General features: G+C 45.5%; 1 protein-coding gene across 3 annotated transcripts in view; it reads left to right on the forward strand.

The window, feature by feature from the left end:
- ARHGAP26 (Rho GTPase activating protein 26) overlaps positions 1-7,208 on the forward strand; it is a 446,018-nt gene extending 438,810 nt beyond the window's left edge. For 2 of the 3 annotated variants that reach the window (XM_081036347.1, XM_081036348.1), the window contains exon 23: positions 1,163-7,208. In XM_081036347.1, coding sequence (XP_080892473.1) covers positions 1,163-1,251 — 89 coding nt within the window. In that variant the 3' untranslated portion in view covers positions 1,252-7,208. The remainder of the gene's footprint in view (positions 1-1,162) is intronic. The other variant, XM_081036346.1, reaches the window with a different exon arrangement.
- The last annotated feature ends 7,138 nt before the right edge of the window (positions 7,209-14,346 follow it).

Consider the following 14,346-nt stretch of genomic DNA (forward strand, 5'->3'; position numbering starts at 1 on the left):
GTGATCTTCTGTACACCTCAGTGCGTGTCCTGCTCCTTCCCATTTGCTCCCGTTCTTGCTTCTTTCTCTTCACACTGAAGCCAGACTTATATAGTAGTGCTGGGGGCGGAAATGCTTTTCTAAAACAAGCTCAGGAAGTCACTTAATTAGCCTAGGAAGGGAATAGGGGGAAAATTCATTCTCTCCAAACTATCTCGGAAAATTGGAGTTTTCCTAATCCATGAGGAGCACATGCCCTGCCTCGCCCAAGAGTGATGTGTGTATTCCCAGTTCACAGGCATGTACACCCCCCATCTCAAGTGTCTTGACTCCTTCTTTCTTCCTTTGCAGACTCAGCTGGTTTTTATGTAATCTTTGCAATATCTCAATAGTTTCCATGGAGATGGGGTATGATGTCACAGAAATGGGTATATATTTGGATATTGAAAAATCAAAGGGGCAGAAACTTTGAAAGTTGCAATAAAGGAAGAGGACAGCTTTCAGACTTGTATACAGGAGGGAGGAAAATTCTAGTGAACAGGAAAGAAAGCTAAGAAAGGTTATATGGTTTGAACAGAGAGAGGGCTACTCAAAGACTATAAAATACAAAAACAAAAGGAAAACAAAACCCACAGAGGGAATTTGGAAGGAAATTAGAAGCAGAGGGTAAAGATTTGAAGGCAAGTGAAATGCATGAATCAGAGCGAGGTGTCTTTAAAGACTAGTCCTCAGCAGCCTGCCGTGCGCACTGCTCTTGGTACCTAGTCCTGGGTAGGTAGATGGGGACATGGTGGATGGTGAGATGCATAGATAAGTATACAGACGGAGCACCATAACTGTGACCTCTCCCCTAAAAAGTAGAAATCTGTCACTTCTTTATAGTTTAAACCAGGAACTTCAGAAAGTCTATGAAACTCCTAAAATTGTTCACAAAACTTTGAATGTCTGTTTCCACTGTTGTTGTGAAGAAAGTTCAGAAGAGCCTGCCTCAGAAGGCATATGTCCCACAAAAGGTTCAGAAGCTCTGGGTTAGACAAGTCCCAGAGTTATGTAACTTCATGAGCCATTGCCCTCATTCTCCACACTTCCTTCACACGTACACACACGCACACGCAGCACACAGCAACCTCCTGCCCTATCGGTAACGTCATCTCTTCTCACCCTCTCTCCCCTTCCTGTACAGTTCATCCATCTCAGGAGCCTGGCTGGTTGGAGGGGACTCTGAACGGAAAAACTGGCCTCATCCCTGAGAACTACGTGGAGTTCCTCTAACCATGGGCCCCAGCAGAAACGCTGAGCTTCCCGTGGTATCCATGACAACTGCAGAGGCCAGTGGTGCAGGTCATTTCTCTTTGCTGCTGCGAAATGCAGGGTGGCTGGCTCTGCTGCTACCCGTCAACTCGAATATTTCTGTGAACTTTGGTGTCACCATCTCCATGATCATCTCAGCCGACATGTGGTGATACTGCAAGAAACAGAAGTGAATCAGCAGAGGAGGCCATTTGATTTTGCTAACCGAGAGAAAGGGCTTGTGAAGCCATTTGTCTCCTTCAGCACCCTAAATGGAGAGCACTCATTTTGTTTCAACACTCATCCCAACTGCCAACCTTCTGATAGGGGAAGTAAGTAAGATCTAAGTAGACCCCAAGAACATGCAACGTAGCTAAGTCTACAGGGCTGGGCAACAGCTCTGAGATCCAGGCTGGGTTCATTGCTTCTGTTTACAGTAGACACTCCTTCACCCACCTCTGAATACTTGAGACCCACAGTGCTACATGCAGCTGGGTCTGTTTGCATGCAAGATAGAAAGGGGTTATGGCACTGTTTACATAAGATCCAATCTCTCACCATCTCTAAAGCAGCCGTTGGCCCAGCATCAGCAGAATTCAGTCCAGTCCTCTCATGCAAGGGAACATACACACCCCACATTCCCCCCTCCCAAGCTAGGAACCTCTCTGCCACCGGGGGCTGCCATCACCTCATAACCACGGCAACCCAACCTACTCTAAAATCAAACCAAAAAAATAACACCCTCTCTTTGCATGACATGTTTTTTTCTCTCCCCCATTTTGGGTATTATTTTGAATGGCTTTCCAACAACCTGAAGCAGAAGATCAAGAAATTAGTGTGGTCTGCTGGGGGCAGACAGAATAGCAGCTGGGCACTGTTTCCTTTCTGATTTATTTCAGCAGCATCAGGATATATTTGGAGCAAACTCTAGTAACCTTGAGGTTAAATTACATACAGGCTTAATATTTCTGTTCTTCCATGCAACTGGTGTTTGCTTTCTAGAGGACAGTAGGCTGCCTCCCAATGAGTGACACCTTCCCTTTTTCTGACTTATTCCCTAAATGGCCTCCCATTTACGTGTTCCTTCCCCTGCCCTCACCTGCCTCTAGCCCATCACTGACCACCCTCTGGCAGTGCCTCGGCTCTGAGCACTGGTGCCCTGGCGATTTTTAGGGCTGATTCCTAGGTTAACCCTATGGCCTATAGTTTAAAGGGATATACCTATATGTTCACTGCTACTCAACAAAAGGGAGTTGTTTCTAAGACGTTTGAGGCATGAGACTAATATCCTAAGCCATTGCAATTCAGAAGGACACCAAAAAATTGGGACATGGAAGGTGGGCTGGATACCTTTTGAGAAAAAGAATTTCCTGTCAGAAGGGGATGGGTCTTGTGGAAGCCTGCCTTCGGTCAGCCTGGATGTTTCAATTCACTTGGCCTCTGAAGAACAGAGTTCCCAGGATCTTCCACATTTGAATGTCCTTGCCAGAGTGACTCTGGGCAGAAAAACGCCACACTGATGGACTGTTGAGCTCCCCGGGAGCCCCTCGGGATGGCAGCCTTGCTCCAGACTCTTTCCTGCTTCTGGAATTCCTCTTTAGGGAAGTTCAAAGAAGAAAAGAAAAACTTGAATTGTGTTGAATTACTGTATCTTTTACTTTTTTTTTTTGAAAAGATAAACTTGTAAATAGAGTGATTTGAAATATTATATGGCAAAGTTTTATATTTGATATTTTTAAAGCTACTCGCTCCACACATTGATCTTCGATTGCTGAACAAGAGTGGATAAGAGGAGAGACAGGAGCCGAGGCTGCAGCGAGTCAAGGCCATTCCCCTATGGCCTTGAGGAAGGAGAAGATGTGTCTGCGTGCTCTTCTGCTGGTTCTTGTTGGTGGACATGATCCATCGACGGTATTCAGTCGTCTTTATCCAGATGTGTTTTTGAGCATTACTTGGGCTTTGTGTTTGCAGATGGAAAGAGCATCTTCAGGCAAAGAATTTTTCAAAGAACTCCTACTCAGGAGTGAGATGAAGCTCAGGATTTAAATAGGTGGGGACAGGGCTTAGTTTTTTGTTTGTTTGTTTGTTTTGTTTTGGTTTTTGGTTTGTTTTCATTTTTCTTCTCAGGTGTATTTCTTGGTACCGCAAGATATCAGGACAGAAGGAGATAGGAAAATCGCATGTTCCTTATATTGAACTCTTCTGCACGTCTTCTATGACTTGATAAATGAGGCCAAACTAGTTTGCAAATGTTGCGTGTGTTGAGTGCTGAGAAAAACTGGCATCTTCAGCTCTTTAGTTCTCAATATGCTATGCTATTGCTTCTCCTTTCCCTAAACGTGTTTATGCTCTTCCTGTTCATCTCAGTTTTCCTATAACCCCAGATGAGAGAAAAACCCCAAAGAGGAATGGAGAGTGTGCTGCAAGAGCTTTACAGATGGTTCTAACGTTCTCAGGGCCGTGGCATGGCGATGCAGCTCGTCAGCTAAAGGATTTCGTAGCTGTTATCCAGTAGCTCACCCAGCAACAATCAAGATGCTGCCACTGAATCAGGGAACAGGAATTAAGACTGGACAAGACCAAGATCGGACTCAGGAAAGCTATCGTTGCAACACCAAGAAGAAAGGGAACACAGGAACAGGCTACACCTACTCCCCGTGGACTTTGACCAGCTTGGGGACCTGTTCAAAAGGGCCTGGGGCGACAAGCGCACTCTAGAGCACCTGCTTTCCAAATAGGAAGTGTGCAACATAATGCTTTTAACACATTGGACGTTTTAAATTGTCACCGACCCCACTGGAACTTTCACTGGAGCTGACACAAAGGAGCAGAGCATAACAGAGCCCGGCTTTGGGAGTTCCTCACCGAGGTAGACCTGTCAACATTTGGCCCCAGCTTGACCACTTGGAAGCATGTCCCTCCCTCCCGCATTTGGCCCTGATTTGAAGCCAGAGGGAAATGGAGCTACTGCCAGTGGGAATTTTTAGGTAGACCCCTTCCCAGCTTCCCTGTGGCCACGCTGAGCCTGTGACAGATGGCTGCTCTGTTCCCTTTCCCCATCCAGGCTTCCCTCCTTCCCGTTTGCTACAGAACTGGAGAAACTGTTCAGAATATGAGCCAACAAATAAGAAGGAATTTGGAGACCAAAAATAGATTTTGCCCTCTCCACTATGGATGCCCCCCGTCCCTTACGTTCTCTGCAAGCAGGGACTTTAGGGCAGGTGAGGGGGAGGGATCCAGGTGTGACTGTGGAAGACTATTGACCAAGGTCCCTGAGCTGTCCCAGGAGCAGGGCTTTCTTTGGTAAGGCCGTGGGATCTGCTTGGTATATAGAACTTGAGTCTCTTTTGGTTACTAAGATCAGTCTCTCACTTTTCCTTCAGGTACTCACAGAATTTGATAGCTACAAAATGCCATGTCATAAAAAGACAACTAGTTTCAAATCCTTGCTCGCCAGGCAAAGCATATTCCTGGTTTGCTCAAGATTAGTGATACTCTCTTCTGTTTTAGAAACACACAGGGTGCCCTGTATAGCACCACCTCCCTCAATATCCTATAATTGGGGCGAGTTTGTAGCTTAGTGTATCAGTATTTTGACAGCCAATATATGTTTTCTTCTGTCAAACCAAAACTCTTTTTCAACATAATTCCAGTTCAGCCATCTTGCTGAGTGCTTTTTGGACAGAGGCAAAGAGAAAGGGACAGTGAGCCATGAAGTATTGACAGACTGGCATTAGCAGGACAGAGCCATGCTAGTGACAAGGTCGTTTCAGGCATTTGTCAGGATCCACGGTTCTGTGTGCCGTATCTAGCTTGAAAGGAAGTCCTTCTACTCACCTGAATTGTTGTCTCCTGAAAACAGCAACCCCAGTCACATCAGAAGTTCTGTCTTGACAACAGTGATTCCAAAAGCATCCACGATTGAGGGATAGACAGACAGAAAGTAAGCTGCTCCCTATACTGTCATCACCTGTCATGACTGTCTCTTGGCACTTTTCATCCTCTGGCTTCTGTTTCCAAAAGAAAGTCTGGACTACCCAGGACTCCCAGGTACAGCTGTGGCCATCATGGCACCCACAGTTTGCCCTAGAATTCAATGTTTTATGAGCAGCCATCTTCCCCACGTAGGTAGCCAGCATTGAAGAAACCAGACAGCTTCTCTAGCCACCTGACTTTTAAAGGAGTGTCCTCGGTATTCTATCTCGGGAGTTATCTGTCATCTCTGGCAAACTTGACAGTAATCAATTACCTAGACAACCCTGCCCCACATCTCTTCTAAGTCAGCTGGGTGTCCTCTCACACACCCTGTGCTGGTGTTTAAAAAATTTATCTTGTGCTCAGATGTGTTTGGCCGCCACCCTGCTCCGCTGGGTGCCGCACCACTTTTCTCTAATTGTAGCATTAAAATGACAGCAGCGGCAGAGCAGTGAACCTTGCACAATTCTATGCCGTGCCCGAGACAATACTCCAGCAAGTAATAATTAGCTGTTTTCCTTTCGCCACCTCTACTATTGTCCAACAAAAGAGCTTCCCGGAGCAGAGGGAGAGACCATAGAGAGAATCCAGACATCATTCAGAGCCAGCCTTTGCTGAAATGTGGTCTTCTACTGGAAGCACATATATTCTTGGGAGAAAATGTATTGCCAGGAGCATATATAGTCATGCTGGGAGCAGAGAGAAATGAAAAGGCATTCCGTACTGAAGAACTTTGGATTGTTTTTTGTTTTTTTGGTTTTTTTGTTTTTTTTAAAGAGGGTTGAATATTGTTCTTAATAGGGGAGAAAAATCAATCACAAAAAGAGTTCACAGTTAATAGTTTTACAAAAGTTTTCCGGGATACTACACCATGGAAGCATCTTTTAAGGTGGAATGTTTTAGAGAGCCGAGGCTTGGCACAGTCCTACACCCATGCAAGGGTAGCAATGACTCGTGTCAAAATTCTCTTTAATATAGTCGGTGAGAACTAGAATATTGGTAATCAAAATGTTAGAATTACCTGGCACAGTCCTGGAGAGGCCAAGCCATTCTACGCAACCATTTCTACAAAGCTGTCCAGACACCTATGAACAGCTTTCTTAGATGGGTATCCACATGTCAGGGTCAACGTCGTACCTGTGAAAAGAGGTTCATCTGATGATTCTATTAGTATGTGTATGTGTATGTACAGCGCACATTTACATATGTGAAGAGACAGACTCGTAAAGAAACCCACATAAGCTGACAGTCGCTGAGCCTTTACAGCCCATAAGATTGGAAGGTTGACAATTTGAGAAACAAGAGAGGCTGTGGATTGACTATCAGTATGATCAAAGATGTAAATGAAGTGCCATTTTAAAACTTTGTTCATATTTATCAAATGGTTACTATCTACAGCTATATTCCATATTAACTTATTAAAAGTCATGTTGAAGAAAAGATCAAACCCATAAATGTGTAGTAGCTAATATAAGTACTAGGCTCGTGTTCACAAGCACTCTAAAAGACATTTTGTCAGTATTTGGGGAAAGAAAATATTTGCATGTTTAATTCATAATTTAGGCTTCCATTGAGTATATTATAAAGTGCTGTGTGATATAATATCAATAAAGGACTTCAAAATGGCACTTTAATGTTCTTTTTTTAAATCGTAAGTAATGCACTGTTTTAAACTTCAGTATTGAATATTGACTAGTGTGTAGAATCCAATTCCGTAATTGAAAAGTATCTGTGACTAGACTAGAACTTTCTCCCTGTTATTAGTGAAACACTTTTGCCATGTTTAAGCTTTAAAAAAAAAAAAGTGCTTTTGCATCACGAAGCATATCTGTGAAGAAAATACCATTTCTGTTGAGTGGCCTCTGAAACTTGGCTTTCTTACATTTGGTTGGTTTATGTGATAGTCCCTAAAAAAATGAGTGGAAGTATGATTTTTGAATTAAATGACTTTTCCATTTGGTGGTATGTTTGTTTCTTAAGTTTCTGATAAAGTTTTGACCTGCTGCTTATTTTAATATGTCTTCAAATCAGCAAAGACCGTGCTCAGCGGTCACAAGTCTGGGCTCCTGTGGTTACTGGGACAAGTGCAGTGTGACATCTGATGTGCTCTGAGGAGCTTTGGTTTCCTTGAGGAAGAGGTCAAATGCCACTGAACTTGAGGAGGGGCTCTCCAGCCCCAGAGTCATTTTCCAATGAATGTTTCTGACTTTATCTCCTAGCAACAGACTCTTGTAGTCTTCCTGAATTTGACTTTCTGATCCCCCTTATCCGGAACTTTATTCACACGGTATGGAATAATCAAAGAGCCAGAACACAGGCCATCCCAACACACCGCTGGGCATAACCCACAGGTTTGTAAGTCGGTTTCTTGTAACATTGTCCCAGGACAGTTCGTATTTTTGAGTCTTCTTCCCTCCTATCCCTTCCAAGGACTTTCTTCGAGTTGCTGCCTGGAACCCAGGTTGACAGCTCCTGGCTTCTGCAGGGAGAGCAGAAGACCCCAGAGGAGAGGTCTGGGGAATCAGGGCTCCAGGGATTGAGGGTGAGGCTTCTGGTCCCAGAAGCTTGTCTTAAGGGAGCAGGAGAGTGAGTCTCCCCTGGTGCCTGCTTCGGGGGGGGGGGGGAGGACACTGCATGAGCCATTGATACTGTCCTCAGCTGTCACTTAACAAAGCACTGGTTTACCCCTGTGAATAGCACTGACTCGGCACCTGCAGCCTTCACCAAACTTACACCCTGCCCTGGAAAATTCTCCCAGCTCTCAAGCATCATACATCCATGAGGTCACGAGGTACCTAGGTGAGTGAGATCTGCATGGCCCATCACGTGGACAATGAAATCTGCGGTATGTATTTGCATATTTGTTATCTCTTGGCCTTTCCAACCGACTTTCCAGTCACTTCAATGTTCATGTCTTTTGAACAGAAAAGGTTGCCATTTTCATTGTGCTTTTAGCAGCCTCTCAGAGCAGAGCTCAAATTGTGCCACATCTTCTGGCTTGTTTGGTGTTTCTCCCTTGTTTGTTGTGGCTTTATGATTGGTCCTAAGAGCACCTTGGTTAGAAATGGACTTGACTGACACTTGAAACTAGGTAAATGAAAGATTTTTCCAGACCCCAAACCCGTTTGCATTCTCAGGAATTAAATTGGGGCTTTAATTCCTTCTTTTCTTGGTCCTTTCCCAACCTCCACTCAGAGACACGTCTCTCCTGTCCAGATGTGTCAGTGTCATTGGCTTGTGATGCTTTTAATAGCACTAAGTTAAGCTGCAACTCATTAACTATGTTGGGTTAGTCAGGATAGCCTGAGTTCAGCCTGCACAGCAGCTAAGGGAGCCTCTAACCAACACAGTAACTGCTCAGGGTGGGTGGGAGAGGGAGGGCGGTGCCCAACCAGGACCATATCCTTCAGCATCAGGCAGGGGACCAAAGCAGGAAAGCTTGAGGTAGAAATGATCAAAATCTCAGCCCACTGTATCCCACAGCACTTAGCAACACTTCTCACGCTGTGTGTCTATAAAGTCTCTTGTGTAACTGACCCCAGGAGGCCAGCCCCAGCTTCTCTGCTTAAACCCAGGGAGCTAGTAATATGCTTTCCCAAGGCCAACCAGCACATTTGTCAATTCATGGATCCTTTCTCTAGATACCAAATAACATTTTATCATCCAGGCCTGTACCCAGCCTAAAATTAAAATTTTTGCTTTGACACTGGCTGTATGTCTTTGTTTTTTTGTTTGTTTGGTTTTGTTTTTTTGTTTTTTTGGGGGGCCTTTTCTGAACCTTTTTATCTGTGGAAAAGAAATGGGGTGGTAATAGTAGACTATTCTGTGTTAAATGAGATGAAGGCATGCCACTTAGGAGGAACCATCTTTCTATTCTCACCTTTTCTCCTAGTCACATCATTTTGTCCTTCATAGTACTTTCTACCTCTAGTTAATTCATTATTTGTCATAAGATATTTGGTGTCTGTTTTTCTCTTAAACATCTCAGTAAGGACAGAGACCAGGTCTCATTGACCCATCTCCACCCAGCACCAGCCCGGGACCTGGCACACAGCTCTTGCCCACTGGCACCTGGGTGGGCTGACCAAGTGAAAAATTGGATAAAGTGCTGCTCTAGATGTCGTCCCTCCTTCCTGTTTTATTCGAAAGTTCTGGTTGAAAGAAATTGGGTGTCATTAGACTTGGGTGCTTGAACACAAGATGATTTCGTTACCCTTGGCAGGCTATTCCACTTGCTCACGTCCCTGGGTTTAGGCTTGTTGGGCAGAGACTTCCCACCCTCCGTTCAGGCGCACACAGCCACATTCCTTCCCAGCCTCCTCGCTCGTGCTTGGCGCAGGAAACCATCTGGATAACCGGCTGACCAAGAGCCGCAGGACCCTTTGCTGTCATCTGAATTACTTATGAGTCATTTTATGGACTTTGAACCAGGCTGGGGGGCTGCCTTCAAGCAAACCCACATCAGAATTACCCCCCAAATAAAAAAGTATCCCTTTTTTTTTAAGATCCTTAAAGGAAATTCCACACTGTCCCATGGGGACTTGGTCTGGTATCTAACACTCTCACTAAGGGAATTCTTTGTGTCTAACTGAAGTTTCCCATGATGCAGCTTCTCCATCTCCTTTCTGTTTTTCCTTAGAGTGGAGAACAACTGGCCATCATCTTTTTAGAGCAGTCACTCTCCATTTTTATGCTTCCATTCAGCCATCACTTCTTGACCACCACTTGTATCTTGGGAGCTGCTAAAACCAGGAAGTATAAGAGAGGCTCTCTGGCCTCAGAGAACTCACAGCGGGCCTCGGTGATAGGCAAGTATATAAGAAACAGCGTTTGCCATGTGGTATGCCTACCCTGGCAGCATGTAGCAGGTAGTCTCAGGCTCTGAGGAAGAGCGGTCCTTTCAAGTGGAGAGGTAGGTACCAGACAAAGCTTCAGAGAAGTGACATTGGAGACAGTTCTCGAAAGATGGAGAGGAGTTTGCCTCTTAGGTGAATGGAAAAGTGTCCCAAGCACAAAGACAGCAAGGACCAAGGCTTGAAGGGAAGAAAGAAAGAAAGAGAGGTGAGTTCAGTATGATTAGAGCAGGAGGAGATAAAGGCTTCTGGAGAATGGTAAACTATTCACCCTCACCCATCCCCCACCTTCTCCTTTAGGCTTCTGTTTTCTCTCAAAGATCGACAACATCAGCTCACACTTATTACTGCCTTACCAGTCACTACTGTACATGCATTCACTCACTGGGTCCTCAAAACAAAAGAGTGAAGTACTATAATCCCCCCCCCCCATTTTATAGAGGAGGAAACGAAGGATCACACAAGCTGGGAGGTGGGGGAACCAGAACTCCAGCATGTCTGTCCGCTTCCAGGCCCACACGCTCATAAACTTTTTATTCCTTTACAGATATACACACGTGATTTTACATAAATGCATAAACATTTTTTAATTGGGTGGAAGTTTTTCCTTGTTTTTCCTTGGTTCTTCCATCCCCCTCATCAGCCTCCTCCCTTTTTGGAATCCGTGTGAAAAACCTCAGGATGCCCTTTTCAGCAGTGAACCCTTCAGAAGGCACAATCTAGGCGAGCACTGAGCTTTCGTTTCACAGTGGCTAGAATAAAAACAGGATATGTTTTGATTAAAAACTCTGTCTCTTCCTACGAGCCCTTTGCTCTCTCATCTTGGGTGAATAGTTCCCCATTTCTGGAGCTCTGTGCAGATACTCCTGGTTCTCTGGGCAGCCCCAGGGACTCCAGCTGCACTCTTCGGCCAGTTCCATCATCCTTGAGGACAAGGCAAGGAGGCAGCCCCAGCCAAGGGCCCAGCCATGTTGCGCTGGCTGGAAATGTGTAATGTGCAAATTTTTAAAAATTTAACAATTTGAAAACAGTACCTCTCTCCACCCTGATCCAGCTGCCGACAACAGACCTTCAGGCTCTTATGGGATTGCCAGGGAAATCCCAGGAGTGTGTCTTCTTGTGGGAGAGTCAGTGCTTCTAGCCTGATGTGCTCGTGCTCAGAAATGGAGAATTTTCTTGGCATCGTAAGCCCCTGTTGAGCCTAATGAGATTTGAAAAAGAGCTAGAGAAGAGAGCTTGAGAACTCAAAGCAGGTGATGGGTGAGTATGTGTAGCACACAGAAAATGTCAGACTTCCAGTCGGGGCTGCTTATAGAGTGAAACACACCCAGGTGTCCTCCGGTGTGTGGGGGGGTGGGGGGAGCGGTGTGCTGAACTGTTATGTGTCCAGATGACAGTAACAAAGTAATTCTCATTGATGGAGCATTTGCATTGTTCTCATGGCTTTGCATGCATCATCTCATTTAATTCCCACATTAGCCCTATGCAGTAGGTACCATGTTTCCCCCAAAATAAGACCTAGCCGGACCATCAGCTCTAATGCGTCTTTTGGAGCAAACATTAATGTAAGACCCAGTCTTCTTTTACTATAATATAAGACTGGGTCTATAATATAATATAATATAATATAAGATAATATAATATAATATAATAATATAAAATAATGTAAAAAAATAATATAATATAAAAGACCAGGTCTTATATTAATTTTTGCTCCAAAAGATGCATTAGAGCAGATAGTCCAGATAGGTCTTATTTTCGGGGAAACACGGTACTGTTGTTACCCTATTCTGCAGATGAGGAAGCCAAGTATTGGACTGGGTACCCTGCTCAATGGCAGCTAATAAGTAACAGAGCAGAGATTCAAGCCCAGCAGGCCGACACCAGAGGTTCCACTCTTAACTCCCACACTATCCCCACTCGGGGGTTGTCTCAGAAGCTCCAGCCCTCCATGCCTTTCACTTCCCTCGCCCCAAAGGAGTATTTGTTGTTTTTGCCTGTTTGGCATGTGGTACCCCGTCTTCTGGCTACAGCACCTCAGTTTTCCTTTAGGGAAGCCCTCCCTTCCCTACCCTCAGGTTCCGTGGGTTTGGGTGAACTGACATCAACCTTGACCAGTGGTGAGAACGTGTGGCCCTGCTCTGGTCTGTGAGATCATCAAGTCCACACAAAGTGATGGGTGGTTCAGGAAGGGGCACAGGCCAGGTTAAACCCACAGTGCCCGGACTTTGTCCTGGGGCAAGGTATACAGGTCACAGCAGGGGAATTCACAGTATAAGTGCTGAGCCCCCACCCTCAAAGGACTTCTCAGCATGAGCTCTGCCTGCCACTTGTCTTTCTTTGAGGGCCCTCACTCCTTATGTGGAGTATTTATTTGTTGAGATTTTAATAGTATACCTCTTGGAAAAGACACTTCAAAAGCAGAAGATTTGAAATGTTAATTGCAACATAAAATGGCAAACACTGCTCTAGTTGAATCGATCCTGGCACGAGTTCGCCAATAGGGAAGCCTTGACTCCAGAGCTCAGCGAGCACAGCTTATTTCTAAGGTTCTGATATTTGTTCTCCATTTTGGACCAGGGGGTCCACGGCTTGGTCTCCTAAGAATAGGAAGGAACTGTGCCGTTCAGAGCCCTGCTGCCGGACATCAAATGGAAAATCAGACAGAATGTGAAGGATAAGATTTCTAACCCCAGGTGATTCACATCGTCACTTGATGATTTGGCCCATCCCAGGGGTGCATTAGTGTTGAGAGATTTCACCCTGGAATTCTCCGGAGGACCCCTCGTCAGTTGTAATAAAGAATGGCAATAAACCACACTTAATCGTGAGGGGGGATTGGATGGCATCAGGCGCTCCTCAAGTTCAGGAAGATGTTCCCACACCTGGGGGCCACACCCAGACCTGTTCAACCGGCCCACGAATGTGAGTCTGAGGAGCCCCCGTGTCACCAAGTTCAGACCTTCACCTTCGTTCAGGTGGGGCTACATAGCTGGAGGCCCTGAATGGGGTGGATGCAGCTAATCAGACCCTCAGCCTCCACGGCCACGCTTCCCTCATGATGTGTCCACAGTTTTCTTGTCTCCAGAACTTCCAGGTAAAGGGATTCCCAAACTTATAAGAAAACAGCCACAGGCAAGCCTGCATTCCTCACCCACAAAAGATTATGCTCTCAATTTAAGTATAGCACTTGAACATTTTCAAGCGTTTCCTCTTCCAAATTTTGACCATGGAGCGACCCTGATCAAAACACCTTCAGAAGCTCCTGCGGCCTGAAATAAAGCACCGTGGTGCTCAGCATGCTCCCCAGTGTGGCCCCAACATCGTTCCCCAATGTCCCTTCATGCATCCCATGCCCCAGAGGTACCAACTCTTCATTAGTCTACAACAATTGGAACCAACTCTCACTCATTCATTCATTCATCAATAGTTATTGGGCACCTACCATGCCCACACCCAAGTGCTAGGGCTGGCTACCACTTGGGCCCCTGGGGTTAACTCAAAAGCCCTTCACTTTTCCCACCTCGGGGAACAGCTGTTGGTTTTGCCTGTTTGGTAGCCATTATCCTTTCTGATAACATCACCTCCATTTTTCTCTGGTGAGCCACTCCTTTCCCTGCTCTCAGGTTCCATGGGTTTGGGTGGACTGACACCAACCCTGGATCCAACGATGAGCCTGTGACTCTAGGCAGGCTTACCAGGTCATCACATCCACCCAGTCCATGATTGGTTGATTCGAGAATGGGCCCAGGACCTGATTAAGTACAAGGAGAACCAATTTCTGGATTTCCTACTGTTGTGAGGAGAGACTTTCCGGATTTGAAGGCACGAGGACTGCTGGTGGCCATCTGTCTCCTTGAAAAGGCAGCCTGCCTAAGAATGGGGAAGCCTCAAAGTGGTGCCGAGAGAGACAGTCGCAGCGCGCCGTGCTGTCACCTGAGCTTGTCTGTTACAAAGGCCAATACATTCTCATTTTGCTCAAAAGAGTTTGAGTAGAATTCTTTCGCTTACAGCCAAAGTCCTGAGCCCTGATAAGGCTTCAGAGTGATTTCTGCACATTCCTCTTTCCCACTTGATTGATCCTTCGCCAGGAAAAAAGACCACTGGACTTGGAGTCAGAAAACCTAACATTCAATCCGATCCTGCCATTTCCCAACTGCGAGACCTTCAGGTAAACACTTATCCTCTTGGCGTATCAGTTTCCTCATCTTTAAAAGAGACCTACCTCCTAAGGTTGTTTTGATTAAAT

The sequence above is a fragment of the Rhinolophus hipposideros genome, assembly GCF_964194185.1.
Source record: "Rhinolophus hipposideros genome assembly, chromosome: 23".
In the NCBI taxonomy this organism is placed as follows: domain Eukaryota; kingdom Metazoa; phylum Chordata; class Mammalia; order Chiroptera; family Rhinolophidae; genus Rhinolophus; species Rhinolophus hipposideros.